This window comes from Crinia signifera, chromosome 4 (genome assembly GCF_055691185.1).
Source record: "Crinia signifera chromosome 4, ASM5569118v1, whole genome shotgun sequence".
NCBI classification, from domain to species: domain Eukaryota; kingdom Metazoa; phylum Chordata; class Amphibia; order Anura; family Myobatrachidae; genus Crinia; species Crinia signifera.
The window spans coordinates 267,609,413-267,629,718 of NC_139220.1; the positions used below are offsets into that span (position 1 = coordinate 267,609,413).

The 20,306-nt window shown below is 43.1% G+C and overlaps 1 protein-coding gene across 1 annotated transcript; it reads left to right on the plus strand.

The window, feature by feature from the left end:
• The first annotated feature begins 1,127 nt into the window (after positions 1-1,127).
• Positions 1,128-12,869, plus strand: MTHFD2 (methylenetetrahydrofolate dehydrogenase (NADP+ dependent) 2, methenyltetrahydrofolate cyclohydrolase). The gene is made up of 8 exons (XM_083184510.1): positions 1,128-1,305; positions 6,342-6,526; positions 7,640-7,762; positions 9,642-9,794; positions 10,219-10,326; positions 10,691-10,783; positions 10,908-11,033; positions 11,819-12,869. The coding sequence occupies exons 1-8, from the start codon at positions 1,235-1,237 to the stop codon at positions 11,962-11,964; spliced, it is 1,005 nt and encodes a 334-aa protein (XP_083040636.1). The 5' UTR covers positions 1,128-1,234; the 3' UTR covers positions 11,965-12,869.
• The last annotated feature ends 7,437 nt before the right edge of the window (positions 12,870-20,306 follow it).

Sequence of the window (20,306 nt, forward strand, 5' to 3'; positions counted from 1 at the left end):
ATTGTTTTTAAATATGGATGGTCATCCATTCTCTTTGATTGACTGGCCTTAGGGCCAATCATAATATGGGGTGGGGCTTCACGGGTGTCAGGGCGGAGTTAAGCTCAGTGTCCTGGCTCCATACTGAAAAAGCAAAAACAAAACTATTTGTTTAAGCTTGACATCGATGGTGGAAAACCATCTTGAAACTTTTTGGCTTGTGGGAGCAAATTTTATAGTTACGCCACTGTACCTAGGTGTTAGTTGCAGCACAATGTTACTAAAATACTTTTTCAGAAGCAAGCAAGCATATGGTAAAGGTAAACCTGATACCACTCCCACAGGTAAACATGCAGTATGACTAGGCAATAATATGAGAATAATGCACTTTTCATACACAAAAGAGTTTTTCCTCATCATGATGAATGTGTGGATTAATACCAAAGTATACAATTTACTAGAGCTGTTCTCTATTTTTTTGTGTAAATCAGTGGTTCCCAAACTGGGATAAAACAAAACCCAGGGAACTGGGATAAAAAAATCAGTGTGTACACATAGGGATGGCCATAGACCATCGAGGATGCACAATCATTGTTTATGGCCGATGGTGAATGGTTTTGCTATCGATGAAAGAACCAGATGGTTCCTGTCCATCGATGGCACAGAATATATTTTTTGCTTTTTTCACAAGGTATGTAAGGAGCATAGCTCCACCCCTGAACGCAGCAAAGCACTGTCTCAGTGCTCTGAGTGGCCCGCGGGCCATTCACTGAAAGAACAGGAATGCCCAATAATTATTAAAAACCATCAACGGTCTCCCATGACATAGTTTTATCACCTTTGATGGCCATCGATAGCAACCTTCGATGGCCATCGATAGCAACCTTCGATGGCCATCGATAGCAACCCTCTATAGTGGACACACCGACCGATGGCCATCCCTAGTGACAAATGCCTAGTAAAGGCACACACTCGCACACAACGGGCAGCTCATCTCCTGCGCTACTCCAGGGGGCCCATTGCCAATGCCTAGCACATGAGTGACAGTTCACGCAGCCAATAGCACTGCGGTAGCATCGCCGTGACGTCACGGGGTGTGGGAGTGAGCAGCGCGGCTATTGGGAAGCGTGGGTGTGGTGAGCCGCGAACATTCCGTGACGTAGGCGAGGGTATATACCGGGCAGCGCGGCAGCAGAACGGCTCTTTCCCGGCTCAGCAGCTGTCAGCGTGTGGAGGTCCCTGCGCTCATATCACCATGGCAACCATCCGCTCCCTGCGCTCCATCATCTGCTGCAACGTCCGGGCCTTCCACAGCTCTCCCTCCCTGTGAGTATGACCCGGGGTGTGTGTGTGTGTGTGCGTGCCCGCCCGCCCGCCCGCCCGCATCGCTGTAGGTAGGGGTCGTCCAATGCGAGAGACCTATATCTGTGAGAGATAAAGTACCAACCTATGAGCTTCATCTCTCCCGGTTTTTATAGATCACTCTCCCCCATACCGGCACATGGCAGGTGTTCTCCCCCTGTCACTGAAGGGGTGTTAATTGATCAGCGGTGGTGACACTGCGTAAATGAGGTGCCCATTCCCAATTATACTGGTGTACGTGGCTGCTGCAAATAGTCTGTGGCGGCTTATAAACCAGTCTGTGTGTCTGTCTGTCCCTCTGTGTACCCCCCCCCCCCCCCCCCCCCCCAAACAGCGCAGTAGACTATGTGGGCACTATGTAGGTAGGAGTGCTCAGTAGATGGGCATGTGTGCAGGCACAGGCCGGGTGCATGTAGTGCTGTGGCTAGAGCAGGAAGTACATGGTGGTGGCTGATGAAATCCCTCTCGCTGATTGCATCTAGCAGCTCGTCCCCTCCCCCACCACTATACACAGTGTATACAGTGCACCAGTCTCCTCCTGCCTGTCACACTGACACAAGCAGCCTCATGTCCTCTGTACACTACTTTTTCCTAAATTCTCCACAGTATTCATGTCCTGATGAGTGCGGGCCCTGTCTGTATTCCACTGTTCAGCTGCAGGCTCTGCTGTTCTCTGTAGGTGTCTCTGTAACACACATTCAGAGGTCACCATTCTCTCATGAGCTCTTATGTGTAGTACTCCGCTATAGGCACTGCTGTTTTGTTCCTTTTTACTCCTAGCAGATGTTGTGTGTTTATATATAGATATATTTATTTATATCTCTATCCATCGGTCTAGAACGCTCTATCTCTAGAACTTGTTCTGGTGCGATGTGACTACTGGCTTTGAGGAGCATTGCCTATGTATTGGTGGACAGTTACTCACAATAACCTTTTGGTTGTGTGGTGTGTAGGTAAAAGTGTACACAGCCCCCAAAGTAGATTTTTGACAGTTACACCCATGAAGGTAAATTAAAACTAAAGCAGCAAATTGCATTCTGTCCATTATATCGGTGCACAGTCCTATTGCAGAGCGAGATCATGTTAACAGAAGTGTTGCTAGTAGCTGACCAAGCATTGAGGAGATACTGATATTAAAGGGTTTAATCTGCGGAAACTGCTGGGTGTAACTAGAATGATCCGCATGTAGCCAGTATACCCAGCGATGGCCATGCCAGCTTATCTGTCCTGTTTGTATAAGCTGCAGTAAGGTTGCGCTGTAAAAGCTGTGCTGAAGTTTTATCAGGACCCAAATAAATGCGACATTGCTCACTTGTTCTTGAATGTGAAATATAAATGTCGGTTTGAAAACCCCTTAAGCATCCAGGGCCTCCCAGCAGCCCGCAGGCTTGTTATGTATGGAGGGAGGACTTCTTTGACAGCTAGAACACCAGGCAGCGTTAATGGTTACACAAGATACAGGCTGCTAAATTGGTCATATTTGTATTATATGAACAGTGCGTAGTAAATGGGATCAACCACTTTTAAGAAACGTTGCCTTTTTTCCAAATGAGTTAACCCATTACATACAATATGGTGCAATACCTGTTTTAACACTACTGCATCTGACACGGTGTACGTTGGTCTCTGGGGGCATGCAAAATGCGATTTATCAATTTTTACACTCTTCTGTCCATGGGTAAATGTGTTGTCACTTAAGCCAATAGTTTCCAAATTAATTCTGGTGCCCTAGATCAGGCATAAAAAAACTATGGCCCTCCCATCATGCCTTGCCACAGATTGGACATGCCTGCCCTAGAGCAGTGATGGCTAACCTTGACACTCCAGCTGTTGTTGAACTACACATCTAGGCATTCCCTGCATAAAATTTAGCATGGCCAAATAGCAAAAACAGGCAAGTTTTTTTTCATGGCACCCCCAGGACAAAAGTTTTATTTTTTGTGATTAATATAGAGAGATTTTTTTTTAAATTATGTAAATATTTTGTTATAAAGTTCAGTTATATAGTGAGACAGGATTTGCTTCAGTTTGTCCACATATTTTGATTGGAAGCCACAAACACTGAGTTTAGTTAATTACATTGACCATAAATAATTTGAATTTGTCCTAAACCACCAACCCAGGGCACCCCTGCAAGTGCTCCAAAGCACCCCAGAGTATTGGTGCCAGGTGTTGGTACTAGCAGGAAGTGGCATGCTAAGAAGCTTTTAAATGTTGACCCCTGATTTGCAGTCTCTTTAGATCAGGGGTCCTCAAACTATTTTGCTCCCATCAGACAATAAATTAAAGACCGGACAAAAGCAAGTTACTGCAGCAGGTCATCCCATCACATGTGTAGTCAGCAAACAGCACATACATGGCAGCATTGTGGAGGCACAAAATGATGTGAGGAGTATAAAATAACAGACTCCTTGAATCACTGACAGTAGAAAAGCCATCAGCTTTATGGGCAGCAACATGGAGTCGCGACCCCATGCTGAAGTGGTCAGGACCCAGTTTGAGAAACGCTGCTTTAGATGAGGGGTTGGGTGTGAATAAAACTTGAACCTCCCCCCCCCTTCCAAATAGTGTACATCTGTCTGTTGGTCTCATATCTTGTGTTTAAGATGGATTATGCAACAGTTATATGAAATACTAATTTTCAACCTATTTAGTTTGCGATTGTAATGATGGGGACATTATATTTAGTAGCACCGCATTCCAGATGCAAATCAGACCCTATAAAGCAGTGAGGTGGACGTTTCCCAGGCCCCATTGATGTGCTGGTTTGTCTACCTGGGCTCTTAGCCATCGCTATTTCTGGTTAAGTAGGAACGGAGGCCTAGTCTAGTAAGGCTTGTGTGGGTTACGCCTCCCAACTAGCTCAGTCTGTGGAATGCACGTGTTGGCCTCCGGTGAATAAACAGCGAGTTGGTACTGATTCAATGCTTACACAAACTGTTGAGCTTGGAAGTGTTTGCACGGACTTGTTGTTGCTTTGCAGTATTTACAAAGAGCCTTGTGTCTATCATAAGACTACCGCAAGTTACCTTTTTAGATTTCTCTCTATTCAGTACAAGCAGAAGTCTTAATGCCCCTCTTACTGTATATTGCAATCTGCAGATAAATCATTTGAACCTAGGTTTGGCTGTTACAGTGTTAAGATGCATACACACTGTACAATTTTTTTGACCAATTTTTTTGTGACCGATTTCGTTTATTTTGGCCATTCTGAACGAAATTGGTCAAAATATCTTTCAGTGCGAGTGCGACGAATGATGAAGCGCATACCCGCCAGTTGTTCATCAAGATTTTTCATCAACTGTGCAATCTGGCTATCTTTAAAAAAATAGCCTAAAAATTGTAGCTAGATTGTTCGTCTTTAGTCCAGGACACTGGGTTCAAGGGAAATTGGTCATCAATGTCTTTCAATGAAATTGGTCAAAAAAATTGTACAGTGTGTATGCACCTTTGTTGCTCCGTGCTACGAATATATTAAGTGCTGGTGTGGCAGCTATTGGATCATCAGGAAAAGTTACTTTACTAGCAAGCACATGCTGTCTTGGTCAGAACCAAGCTGCTGTAACATTATCTACTTCTAAAATTAGTCTGGATACTCAGGCCGATGCTGGAGAGGGCTGATGGGGGTGGGTGAGGGGGAGACCACGTGTAATATGGAGCTGACATTTCATAGCTCAAACTTATAAATGGCGCTTTGAAATCCGTTTGTATTTCAAAAGGTGGGGGGGGGGGGGTGGCGTTGCTATGACCTGCAAACATGGTCTAATTTGGGGTTTCGTTAGACATTTCTAACTTTAGACTGATTTGTAACCATAACCGATTTTTCTGTTAAATAGTTTGATCTATAGTACTATAGTACAGTGCACTTATGTTCTCTTATTTGTACTTTTTATCTTTCACCATTGTTATCTGGACTTAGTGTGTCTTATCTATAGCCTAAAAGACCCAAGTAGTGTCAACACTACATATGTACAGATGTGAGATGGTGGTGCTTGGAGCCGCACATCAGTCTCTGGGATGCCTACACACAGATCAGTGCTCAGTGTCTAACTGATCTAGTCATATCGCTTAGAAATAGGGCTACAAACTACCCATGTGTATGCAAGTAGACTATTGCACACAGGTATAAAAGTTTAATAATTGGTCTTTTGGTGCATACTAGTTACATTGTGTTGCATCTTAAGGCCCCCATACACTGAGCCGATTTGGTCCGATTGCAAAGAAACCGGCCATCAAATCGGCCCAAATCAGGTCAGTTTGTCCCCTCAGGTCCAATGCGCGGTCCCTTGCGCATCGTACCTCTGTTGGGGGTCGGTCCTGCTGGCCGTCCGACCACCCGACAAAAAATTGTGATGGATCGCATGCGTCCCTGCTGCTCGCAGGGTATAGAATGTCCGTACACTGCTGCGAGACATTGCAGCAGTGTATGGGCACCATATGACTCCTTTGAGGCAAGACTCCCAAATGTGAAGTCTCACAATACGATCTAGGGTATCGTTCTGGACTGGACAGAGCATACGGGAGTGAATACTGAAGTTAGTTGCTAGAATATAATCTGTGTTCTCTTCACTAAGAGTGAGAGACGTGTTTTCAGGAAAAAAGACGCCCAAATGCAAAGTGTCATGTGACCTGGCGTGCCAACAAGGGCTGGTTTGCATTACTGCAGCAAAGATATGGGGACGCATCTGTAGTAGTTGCAATAAAACTCTAATAAGGGTCAAGGGACATAGAATCCTAGTAGTAATAGCCATAGCTCCAGAATGAGAGATCCCACATTCATTGTTGCAATGTAGATGTGTGACATGGTCAAACAAGCAAACTTTATTTATTTAGTTCTGTTGAGCCATAAACACACAATCTTTTGGTCTTTGGTGATATTTCATACTATGGAACCATTGTGTAATTTCATACTATGGAACCATTGTGTATGTCTGAGCCTTTTGTCTCATGACCTTGGTATAATTAAATGTCTTGTGTCAATTTTTTTTGTTTTAATTAAGAAATGAAGCGGTCATCATATCCGGGAGGAAGCTGGCCAGACAAATCCGGCAGGAGGCCCGGCACGATGTGGAGCAGTGGGTAGCAGCTGGCAACAAGAGGCCTCATCTCAGCGTGATCTTGGTTGGGAATAATCCTGCCAGCCATTCATATGTACTGAACAAGACTCGGGCCGCTGCAGATGTGGGTATGTATGCCTCTGTCCATTCATTGACATCAAAGAAAAAGGCCCACATTTTACATCTGAATCAAATGCATGCTACATGCATTTATCAAGCCTGGAATATGGTAGCTAATTAACCTAAAACTTTGCCAAAATAAAATGAGAATTATATGCAATTACTTCCAGTAGTTAGCAATTTCCTCTGTACATGTACAGAGTGTAAGACACAGGCTTCAAAAAGAGCTGATAATAGGGTAGGCTTTGATATATTTTGCCAAGCATCAATGCATTATCCTGTAGGCAGTGTCACAATGTGCACCCTATATCACATGCAACTCTGACTCCATTAACTGTGTATCAAAAAAAAATTGCGTTCTACTACTTTGGTACTTCATTTGAATGCCCTTGAATGTCTTTCTGAGGGCCAGTATGGTGTGCATTAGCATGCAGAGTCTTGTCCATGGGTCTTCAAACTGTGGCCCTCCAGATGTTGTGAAACTACAAATCCCAGCATGCCTTGCCACAGTTTTGCTATAAGGGAGTGTTAAAACTGTGGCAAGGCATGTTGGGATTTGTAGTTTCACAACATCTGGAGGGCCACAGTTTGAAGACCCATGGTCTTGTCAGTTACCTCCTTCATAGGGCACTATTCAATGCCGACAATGAGGATGGCTTGTTTTGGGCGAGGATCGCCCAAAACAAGCCATCCTTGCCCTTGTACACCCCTCACCGGCCACTCACCGTATTCTATGTTCCTCTGACGCAGAGGATTCCCCGGAACGATAAGGTTCGACATAAATGCAGCGAGCCTGCTTCATATAGTGGCAAGCCTCGCCGTTTTGATGTCTTAAAAGGACCAGTGAGGTGTGAAGGGGGGGTCAGTTGAATACTGACTGAGCTATCGGCACTGCTCGCTGTCATAGCTTGCCCTTTGGCATTGCACAAGGCTTTGGAGGCAGGTATAACCTACCTGAAAGTGTCTGATAATGGTGGCAGACAACATAAAAAAATCTCAGAATGGCTCATCTCCAGGAAACGCACTTCCTGACAAACTGAAGCACCACTGCTTAAAGTTTCATTGTTCAAGTGTAAGTTTGCAGGTGATTGCTAAAACTACATGTCCTGCTCTGTCTTTAGGGATCAGCAGTGAAACCATTCTGAAACCCTCATCCATCTCTCAGGATGAGCTGCTGGATCTTATTGGCAAACTCAATGATGACTGCCATGTGGACGGCTTGTTGGTGCAGCTTCCTCTCCCAGGTTAGTGGTCTTGCACTATAGAAGCTTGTACATTGTCTCTGACTGACTTTCCAGTATTTGCTTTACGGGGGTTTGTTGAAGCATTTTGTAGGCTAAACCAAAGCTGATTTTTTTTTTTTACTGCTGAAGATAGTCTAATATTAATAGTGTGGATATTTATTGCGTTTGTGGTCCCTCACTAAATGGCAGGATGGATGTAATTTATCAAGAGGTGTAACTTTGTATTATGGTTCAGATGATGCTTCAGCTCTGTTCCTATTTTATTGGATATAATCGAAACCATGGGTGAGGGTTATCAAGGCTTGGAGAGAGATATAGTAGCAGGCTTTGTTTGAAACCTGACAGTAGCTGATTGGCTGGTACTTTTTGTCTACTGTCTCCATCCAAGCTTTGATCAGTCTCCCCCATGATTCCCTACTATGCAGTAAGTATTTGCCTTTACTCTTGTCTGTTATAATCTTGTTTGCAAACTTTGCACAATTAAGCTAAGCTTGTGACCAATGTTTATAGAATGAATTGGGATTTATTTTGTTGTGTAAACTGCTGTTGAAATGGTTATTTAGGGTGTCAGAGACTTGGAATGCAGAATACTGAGCAGCTTGTAACTGGCTGTTTAGAATATAAACTAGCTATTACCAAATCAGGCATTGCTGGTGAGGCCGGTCACTCTGGCACGCTTCAGCATTTAGTTCTTTTAATTGACTGTATTGTGCACACACAATGCAATATATCGCTCAGTGTCCAGGTTTCATCAGCGACCAGAGATTGCCTCTGATGAACAGGAGACTCTTTGCCCGGGGAACCGCATAGGGAAACGGCTGCTCCAGTGATCATTAGGGGGCTGAACACGGGAGCGTGTCCCTGGCGATTTATCGCTGCAGCACAAACAAATCACTGGCAATATGGTCGCTCAGCGACCATATTGCCAGCGATATTGCACCATGTGTACACAGCTTAATTTTAGTTACTGCACATATTGTGGCTGGGATTATAATGCACATGTACAGGATTATGCAATAGGTGGATAATTACCTACAGTCCATTACTGCCAAACCTTACATAATTGGAAACAAAAATTTATGGTGCAATCCTAATAGCGCTCAAAAGAATATTATTAAACAGGAATAAATACGTATCCTCTGCTGTGTGTAGTCAGTTGTAGGATATATCACATCAGAATTCTCAAAGAAAATGCTAAAGAAAGTAGACAAAAAAATGTTATAGTGTAGTATTTCTACATAAAGTCCATATCTTCCCATTGGGGGTATATTCAATCTTATATAAGGTGGTGGTTCTACTACTTATGGATTCACCCTTCGTGCGGTAACAAAAGATGGTGCTTACATTCATAACAATGGGATTAAACACATCAAGGTATCTTTAAGTGCTCACTTGTATGCTTACATTAGCCTCGCGGTGGATCCTCGTAGAACGGATTCTTTTAGTGAAATGACATCCAGGCAGATGAATAAAAAAAATGGTAGTATTTATTTAAGAAAAGTATAAAACATATATTAAAAGAGGGGGTATGTCTAATTGCAAATACTGTCCATACAACCTTCCTCTGAATAAAAAAACACCAACGCGTTCCAACAGTCGGTCTCTGTCAAGGTGTCCTTACATCATGCCTGAGGACTGGGGACCTAAGCATAGAAATAGTTACAGATTACGATGTACAGTACAAGGTGAATGAGTAGCGTGTTGCCTAGATGGATATAATGAAGTATCTCCCCTACCCTGACCCCTAGGGCCATCCTGGAGTAGTGCAGCCTTTACCGATATTGCTGGGTTGGCTACTTGTTTCTACTGCATTCATGTTGTAGTTTTATGGCAGTGGTGGTGATTTTCAGCTTATACTTCTTTTTTTTTTTTTATATAGAGCATCTTGATGAAAGGGAAGTGTGCAATGCGGTAATTCCAGATAAAGACGTAGATGGATTCCATGTAGTGAATGTGGGCCGGATGTGCCTAGACCAGTACTCCATGTTACCTGCCACTCCCTGGGGGGTGTGGGAGATCATCAAAAGAACCGGTAAGGCCACCACAACATTCCTGATACACTTTTGTCAAAGGATAACCTTTGGTCTAATGTGAAGATAGTACATACTTTAGCGGAATACATATGGGAGGTCACCATGCAGGGTGCCGGCAGTCAGACAGTGGCATCCCAATCCTCCCCTCCCTGCAGCTTGCACCTAACCCTTCCTCTTGGGATGCTTATGATCATGATTCTGGTGCGGTATTCTGGCTCCAGGGTTTCAACTGCCGGCTTACCTAATCTCAGTGTGCTAACTGCATCTTGCTCTGGCAACCACCTAGCTTATAAACAAGAATATGAACACAATGCCTACACTTGGACATTGATATTCTGTTGCACTTTGGGTTTCATGAACACTAGGGTATTGGGACATGTACTTTAGAGACATCTTTGTGACGTGCATTTTCCATTTACACAGGAATCCCCACTCTAGGAAAAAATGTAGTGGTAGCTGGAAGGTCCAAAAATGTGGGAATGCCCATTGCAATGCTGCTCCATACAGATGGCAAACATGAACGTCCTGGAGGTGAGTGCATTTCATGTGGTCTCTGGCACTGCTTTTCTGTTTTAAATACATAACATTATACAATGGCATAGTCTAAACCTGGATACACATTAGATGAGTACCCAGCACAACCTCTCATGCCAGCAGGTGCATACACACTTGCTGGGCCCGACTAGGGCTAGCCAAGTAACATGCTGCATTTTACAGCATGTCATTGCTAGTGACATCCCGTGTTCGCTTTCTGAAGGGTTATCTGAGGATGACTGTTGCAACCAGGCATATCATGGCACACGATAGATGTATCTTCTAGTGTGCAGCCAACTTTGTTTGTCAGTTGTATGTTTTCCTTCCTAAACCCAATACAAGTGTGTGTCTTTCTTTGCAGGGGATGCCACTGTAACAATCTCCCATCGGTACACTCCTAAGGAACAGCTGAAGATGCACACTAGAATTGCTGATATTGTAGTAGCGGCTGCCGGTAAGTTACAGCGCAACTTCTAAAACACATGGTTTGTCTCTAAACCAATCCCTGTTGACCTGATGTCCCCCTGGCACGTGCGGTGTTATTTACAAATGGAATAACTTCATCTCATTCCTTATAGGCATTCCAAACCTAATCACCGCGGACATGATCAAAGAAGGCGCTGCGGTTATTGATGTCGGGATAAATCGGGTCCAAGATCCAATCACTGGAAAGGCTAAGCTTGTCGGGGACGTAGACTTTGATGGTAAGCGAGGATTCTAGACACTTTTAGGTTTCTTTTTATACACTTTGTGCAGATACTATTATTATTATTATTTTATTTATAAGGCGCCACAAGTGTTTTGCAGCGCCGTACAAAGGAACAGTACAGGGAGACAAAACTTGGCATAACATTGAATAAATAACAAAAATAGGAGTACAAATAAAGAGCACCACAGATCAATACACATTACAGCTTGGATATAAGTAGTGAGGACTCAATCAACATACAACTAGAGGCTTGTGGCCAATGATGGAGAGGAGTATGCAGACGAAGATGGTCACTGAGTGTTTGAGTATAGGAGAGCTGTGAGTGAAATGTGAAGAGAAGTGGGCTATGACTACAGGAGGGAAGAGGGCCCTGCTCAGAGGAGCTTACAATCTAGTAGGAAGGGGAGACAGACAGATTACAAGAGGTGCAAGTGGGTGGTGGCTAAATAGCAGGATGTAAACAGGCAAGGGGTCGGAGAACCAGCTAGTTTATGCGGTGGAAGGGTACGCTTTGATGAATAGGTGAGTTTTCAGTGCCCGTTTGAAGCTTTGCAAGGTCGGGGAGAGTCTAATGGAGCGAGGGAGTGCGTTCCACTGAACTGGTGCAGCACGGGCAAAGTCCTGTACTCTAGCGTGGGAAGCAGTGATCAGGGTGGAGGAGAGACGACAGTCGTCAGCCGACCGTAGAGGGCGGGAGGAGTGTAGTTCTGGACTGGGCAAAGAATGAGGAAGTGAATACTCAGTTAGTTGCTATAATATTATCTGTATTCTCTTTGCTAGAAGTAAGAAAGAAGGCGAGTTACATCACGCCAGTCCCTGGAGGTGTTGGTCCCATGACAGTCGCCATGCTGATGAAGAACACCATTATCGCTGCAAAGAGAATGTTGAAACCAGAAGAACAACTACTACAAGCTCTAGTCCTTTAACACCTGTTCATTCAAAGAACTGTCTTTACATTCCAAACCCACTCCCTGAACAGGCCGAAGAAATGCAATATTTGTATTTATTTTAGAGAAATCACAGGCTTCTTAGGCCAAGTTCTATGCTCATTACGCCTAGAACAGCAGATCTGGGGCCTTGTTACTCATCATTAAATGCAAACTCATGTACTGTTACAGGTCGCTGTTACTAGTAACTGTTACAAGTGCATGCTAAGCCAAAGGTAATGCTCTGTTTGGCACCTAGGATGTTAAAATCCAGGGTTTGACACTTACAGGACTCCTGTGCTAATAGGGCTTTAAGATAAAATAATGCAGTCCAGTACCACTGTCGCTTTGCCGTGGGTAGTGATGCATTATGGTCCGTGGAGGACTTTTAGGTAGCGACTCTTGCAATGGTTCTGTGCTAACTTTGAACCTTAAAGCGAGGAAATTTATTTTACCAGATTGGCAATTCTATAACAAAGGCAGCTGGTGGCTGACATCTGGGATCACATGTTCTATGCTAAATACCACCATGATTAGTTGTGCCTCTGCTGAGGGTATGCTGTAGGTAAGGAGGATTTCTGAAAAGCCTTTGACGGGGGCTATGCAAGGCTGGACTCCTCTGGGTCCTACAGAACTCCAGATTAATATACAGCTGCTCACTTATGTTGGGCTATTGGGTTTATTTTAAAAACTCATCTGCTCACTGCATTTTTAACTTATGATTTGAGTGTAATTGTGAATGGAGCATGTTGAACCAATTCTGCAGTTGATTCAGAAATGCTGGGCGAGTATTTTGGGAATATGTTACAGATTATGTTGGAATAGTAATTTGTGATACAAATGCGCCTGCTCTTCAGTGCGACAGATGTAGGTGATATTAACATGAATTAAAATTCCAATTCCCAGTCTTGTGTTCTTATTTTATAATTGGTTAATATCTTAAATGTAGGCTTTATTTCTGTTTGTTGTAACGTGTATATATTAGTTTCTAGATCAGTGGTTCTCAAACCCTGTCCTTAAAAAAATTCTCTACTGTAATAACTGCGCCCTGAGCAGCAATGAAGATCACAACCAACAATCAGGGATAGTTCAGTCCCTCCTACACAGATAATAGCCAAAAAAGACTTGTGATGTGATCCTAGTAGCGCTCAATATAATACAAATAATAATAAAACAGTTACGTATTCTTTGCTTAGTGTGGCCAAAATGGAGAGTGTCACATCGGGTTTCTCACGGGCAATTCATACATATGAAACAAACAAAGAAATATATAGTGTAGTATGTTCTCAAAAGTTCATATTAGGGCTATCTTCCCAAAGATGAAACAGTCCATCTCTATGAGATGGTGGTTCTATTCTTTATAGGTTCACCCTTCATGCAGACAATAGTGAACGGTGCTTACAATAAGCTTACATTCATCAAGGTGGTAAACATATCAAGGTATCTTTTAAGTGCTCACTTGTATGCTTACATCAGCCTCGCGATGGATCCTTATAAAGTGGTTTCTTTTCAATGAAATGACGTCCAGGCAGATGTTAAAATATAGTGGAATTTATTAAAAAGTAAATATAAAAGTAGGGGCATGTATACTAACAAGTATAATACATACAGCCTTCTCCAACATTAAAATACCAACAAGGTGCCCTGATGAAGACAGACACTGAAATGCATTGGTGTTTTAATGTTGGAGAAGGCTGTATGTATTATACTTGTTAGTATACATGCCCCTACTTTTATATTTACTTTTTAATAAATTCCACTAGATTTTAACATCTGCCTGGACGTCATTTCATTGAAAAGAAACCACTTTATAAGGATCCATCGCGAGGCTGATGTAAGCATACAAATGATCACTAAATTGATATGTTTTTTACCACCTTGATGAATGTAAGCTTATTATAAGCACCGTTCACTATTGTCTGCACGAAGGGTGAACCTATAAAGAATAGAACCACCATCTCAGAGACTCTACGTTTCATCTTTGGGAAGACAGCCATAATATGACTTTTTAAGAACATACTACACTATGGGTGACATTCTATGGGATGCGATTATCGTTTTTTTGCGGTAATTAGACCACAAAATGGCGATATCGCATTTTCCCATGAAATCGTTTATTTAATGGGATGCGCACAGGGGCTGAAATCGCATATTATGTGCGTTAAGGTCTGGTGAATAAAAATGTGAGATTAATTCGCATTTTTATCGCATCCAGATGTTTTCGCACAGAAAAGTATACAAGTCGCTTATTTAATGCAATGCGCATTTGCACATCGCATTTTTTAAGTGACTAATTATCGCACTTATTTCAGACCTGGGTCTGTTAGGCGAATTAGCCAGAACCCTGCACAGATCGCAATGTTCTGTGCAGGGTTCTGCTGTAAAAAATAATAGAAATGGTTAAAAAATAAAAAAACGAGCGCGGGGTCCTCCGCCCGAGTATAACCAGCCCCGGGCTCACTGAGCCGGTGCTGGTGACATAAAATCAGGGTCCCCGACAAATAGGGGTCCCCTTGATTTTATGAAACCAGCACCGGGCTCAAGGTCCGGCGCTGGTTCCCAAAATACGGGGGACAAAGTGACTAGGGGTCCCCCGTATTTTAAGAACCAGCACCGGACACAACCAGCCAGCAGGGTAATGCCACAGCTGGGGGGAAACTTATTATATAAGCTCCCGCGGCCAAAGCATTAACCCCCTGGCTGGTCAGCATGGGCAGGGGTCCTGGGGAAGTGGGGACCCCCCCTCCAGGACTTACCACCCATGCTGATAGTCCGGGGCTGTCCCCGATGCCCCTGGGCGGTGGGCATCGGGCTGATGACTTGTGTAAAAAAAAGAATTAAAACTATTGTTTTACACTGGCGAACTATGAGTCCCAGCAAGCCTACCCCGCATGCTGGGACTTGGGGAACCACAAGTCCCAGCATGCGGGGCATTAAAGGGCCCGCTGGCACTTGTAGTTCTGCAGTGAAAAAAATAGTGCACAAAATCACACTGACACCCTGTAAAATAAAACTTTAATACACACAAAACACACACACACTGATACTTGCCTACCTTGAGCCCGTAGGTTATGCTCGGACGGGGGACCCCGCGCTCGTTTTTTTTTTTTACACTTTGCGCTGTCCTGCAAATGTCTGAAAATCGCACATTTTCTGGACTAAATACAGCGCACCACTTCGCTGCAAATCTCCCCTCTTCGCACTTTTCAGCCTCCAATGCGCATCACATTAAATATGCGCATTTTGACTGAAAAATGCGAATTTAAAATTGGCGATTTGTGGTGATGTGGTGCGCAAATAAAACATGCGCATTTAGCGCATAGCATAGAATCTCGCCCTATATATTTCTTTGTTTCATATGTATGAATTGCCCGTGAGAAACCAGATGTGACACTCTCTCCATCCTGTCCTTAAACAGTTCATGTTTCAAGGTTACCTGGCAGAGCATGGACATATTCCTTACTCAGTCACATTTTAAAAGATGGTGGTGCTAATTTGTCTGGATTTTGTCAGGATACCTGGAAAAGATGAACTGTATGTGATCCTGAGGGGGGAGTTTTAGACATATGGTCTCCTATATTATAACAGCATAAGTGCTGTAAACTATTGGTGTAAAGAGCACAATCTCTCATTGACTAGTAGTCAATGAGTTGGTTTGCGTCTTGAAAACCTAACTTGGTGGAGGTCAGCGGTTTCTACTGCCCTGGGGCTGCAACGTTAACTAGAGACTGCAGGAAAGAGCCAGCTAAAATGTACATATAAAGTTGTATGTAATATATGTGCTGGCTGCCTACCCAGGATCAGCAGCATAAAGCACAGGCTTGCAGTGCTCAGCAAGTCAATAAGCCTACCCCGGACTATTGTGACACCTACAAATGGGAGGGAAGACTGGTGACACAGGCTGAGAATTTTGAGCACATGGTTGCTGATCCAGGGTAAGGCAGCATTGCAACAAAGAACAAGAAGACAATAGTTTCTGTAAACCTGATATCACAGGGTTTCTTGTTGCTCAGTGAGGAAGTATTTGTCTATCTAATGCACACTAAATTGTGCTATGTACAAAGATTAGGAGGCCAAGAAATATAATGGAGATGGAATATGAGGCTCATTGGCTGCTGGGTGTAGCTGCAGTGTACACGCCTCATTGAGGAACCATTTCTGAATGGCTAGCTACACACTATATGATTACTGTGCTGATATGCCAATAATAGTGGAGGCATGAGCGTTTAGACCAAACAGATTAAAATGGCCAGAAACTGTTTGGATTATCTGATCAGTCTTGTCAAGTGTGTGGGCATTCTATCATCTGCCCATATTTCCTATAGTTGGATACATATTACCTCACATCCTTGTGGGGAGACCTGTAACAAGTCAATGTGACAGAAAATTGGTAACTTTTTAAATATAAAAATAAATCTGTGTCTACTGATGTTTGGTCCTTCAACTGGCCACACAGTTGCTCTCGCCGTTTTGCCCCATAATTGTTTCAACACTTTTTTTTTTATTTGGACAGAACCATGCACAGATCATAATAATCTGCATGGTTCTGTCAAATTTGCCAGCCAGAACCTGGTCTAATTTTTTGGCTTTTTTTTATTTTTACCAAAAATCACACCCTATTACATGTGCGAGTTAGATGCTTTCCAATGGGAAAACATCTGGATGCGAATTGAAGTGACTAAAAATTGCCACTTCAAAATGTGTGATTTTTGGAAACTGTGCGATTTCGGCCGTTTTTACCAAAAATCGACCCCTATTACATTTCGCCCCATGCCTTTCTGTTCTCTTTAGATGCAACCATCACTGTCGCCATTGAAACCACAAACCCCCTGTTCAATGTCCCCTGGTCTGGGTAAGGCATAACACTACACCAGCCCCCCTCCTGCAAGCTGGCCATACACTACTGTGATGTATTGCTGCAGTGTATGGCCATCCAACCCCCCCCCCCCCCCCCCCCCCCCCCCATGAGCCGCATACAACACATCAAATGTGGTCCTTTTCATATGATATGTGATGTATGACATCACCGTGCATCGGAACCGATGGAATGTCATACACATGCAATTTGTGAAGAAATCTTTGCTGTCGCAAATGGATGAATTTGGCCCAAATCGCTGTATTGTATGGGGGCCTATAGTAGTACCACCATTGTAAACGATTAGTATGCCTGGGCCACTCCCATAACTCGCACATAAACTAGATATATACACTGTATTGCAATTTGAAGTATTTAAGTAATGAGTTTATCATTTCATAATACTCTATGTATAGTTGTCAGCATTAGTCGTACAGTATGTCCACAACGTAAAATTTCCAAACCTTGTAATATCTTCCTGAAATGTATATTCTCGCTACAGAATTACACAACTGACAATGAGTTGACAAATCTCTTATATTTACATACAGTTTAACGTGTAGTAAATCATTCACAGAAAAATAGAAAAAAAAGCAAGTAAACCCTAAACTCATTTTTACTTTGTAAATATATATATATATATATATATATATATATATATATATATATATATATATATATTCTACATATAATGAAACAAAGACAGACAATTACATAAATTGGTCAGTCTTTATGCCACCAGCATAGAACATATAACGAGCCTGCAAGTCGTATGGAAGGAGATTTTTCTCTATGTGATTTAGATTCAGTTCTATGTGCTCATATACAGTAACAGACAATCTACAGTATGGGCTGAATTTGTTTTAAATTCTTCCCAAAAATTGATTTATACAGAGGAACAGCTGATATTGGGATATTCTCAAAAGGTCGCCATTACCAATATTTATATTCACAATATGAAGAGTTCTGATAATATTATATATATATATATATATATATATATATATATATATATATATATATATATATATATATATATAAGCAACTTGTGAACATTCTCAGAATATAAAATGTTGACATTGTGAGAATATTAATATGGGGTTAGGGGGCAGGAGTTTATGGTGTGTGTGTGTGTGTGTGTGTGTGTTTGTGTTTAAGGTTAGGGTTTAGAGTTAAGGATAGGGGAGAAATACTTACTGGAACACCAGGGGATTGGAGATCTTATCCACAAGTGATGTCACCTGACTGAAGGGGATCCAAAAGATGCCGCTGTAGATGCCAGGAGATGGTAAGTCACCAGTTATTCATATTTTTACATATCAACATTTTATTACTGTTGACACAGTCAACGGCGACATTGTGGCTGGTTGTTAACTAGTAGACAATAAAAAAATATATATTTTAATTGGTGGTAGAAAATGAAAATTGAAGCAAAGGGGGGTCACTAGTTAAGCTGAAACCTTAAATCAGATCTACACTGCTGTCCCTGACGTGCCCACCACGAGTTACTATCTTAAGGTGCCCATACATCTACAATGTATTGGGGGCAATATCTGATCCCGACAGTCGTGTCTGGACTCTGAGAGCTGGTATATTAAACAGACCTGGTGGGGATTGTGGAATCGGGACATTTTCAACATGCTTGATTTCCTTGATCTGCCAATGGATCGCTGATCATTGGTGATCGGAGCTTCCAGCGGGCCAACAGATCACCCTGTTGATAAGTATGGGGAGGTGTATTTAAAAAGATAAACCTTTGTTTCTCAATCTTTGAGTAACATTTATAAATAATTTCTCTGCTGACTTATTTAATTTATGGGCAAGTTGCCCCTTGCACAGGTCCTTTCGGGTTTTGTAGAATTCAAAAGGCAGACCGGTCTCAAATCCACTGACTGTTGAATGTTGGAGGAGATGACATGTTGTCTCTGCTCTTGGGCAGCTGAGACCCTACACGGCATTGGGGTACTCTGGTGTCACAGCGTGACCTCCATCTTGACCTAGTGAAATAGTGGCCTTCTCCGCTTACATTCTATCTCCGTCCTCCACTGTGGAAGGATGTACCCCTGTGTGACCCCATCCAAGGGCACATACAGAGACCCTGCTGCAAATGCACTGTCACCACTGTTGTCCTGACGGTATACTCCGCTGTTACCACTGGTGCGATACTATGTAACGCCACCAGCTGCTTACAATATATAGCGGTAAAGGATGACTCACTTAACCGTGATTCTTAAAACGGAAATATTCTGTAAACCATAGTTTTTGGGAAGCCTTGATGAAGGGTTGCTGACATTTCAGCTGGGAGAGGGCAGCCAGCTTGGCACAGTAGGGTGCGGAGCTTAGGGGCAGACTAGATGGGCCAATTGTTTCTTATCTGTTGTCAAATTCTATGTTTCTATGGAGTATAAGAGGCAGGGCATGGGATGGGCTCTGGATAGGAGACAGCACAGGCAGCTTGGTGATTGCATCATCATGGCCACACCATGCCAATATTACAAGCATCGTATTGCAGGGGGTGGGGCTACGATGACTCAAGTATGGAGCTGCCACTGGTCAGGACTGTTTTCTGGGCATGCCACAGTCAGCCACTGTGAACTCATACACAGCTGGAGAGGCCCACATGTCTTCGGTCAGATGCTTGTTCTGCATAGAGGTTAGAGAAAGCATAGAGGTTCCGCAGAGTCTCAAATATTCTATGGTATGACCATCAAGTTGCAGGTGTCTTTGCTTTTGTACATAAGCAGTTGTGTGAGATGCTGCCAGTTGGTGTCTTTATGCACAAGACAGTGGGGAATATTCAATGCCCTGACAGCAAGCTATGATGGCGAGAAGTGCCAATAGCTCGCCATCAGTGTATTCAACTCCTTCCCCTTCACTCGCTATTTCCACCTCTCCTGTTACCTGAGGTGAGGTGGAAATGGTGAGTGTGGCCATTAAAACGGCAGGGCCCGCCACACAATGCAGCGAACTCGCTGCATTTGCAGGGATTCTTGATGTCCTCTCACGGCGAGGATTTGTGCTTTACATTGAATACGGTGAGGGGACGACAAGGGGGTTTGATGGCGAGGATGGCTTGTTTTTAGTGAGGAAAAGCCATCCTTGCCGTACAAACCCCCTCGCTGGCCACATTAAATACCGCCATGTGTCTTAGTCATTGGCATATTTTCTCATCTGCTGCATACGAAATTGCAGCTTCACAAATAATTCATACTTGCCTACCCTCCCATAATGGGCAGGAGGCTCCCAAAAAAATCATGTGGGGCTACTGGGCCCCCCGGGAAAAGTGACATGGCAGGTAGGAGCTGATTGGCTAGATTTTTATCACTCACCATTTTCTCTTTTGAAGCTTAGGGCATCTGGCCCACAGTGAGACATTACCGATACTGTAGGAGCCACCTCACTGAAGATACTTTAACAGTGTCAACAAAATATTAATATTTCATAATATCTGACGGGTTTGTCATTCATGTTATTTGTAATATCCCTG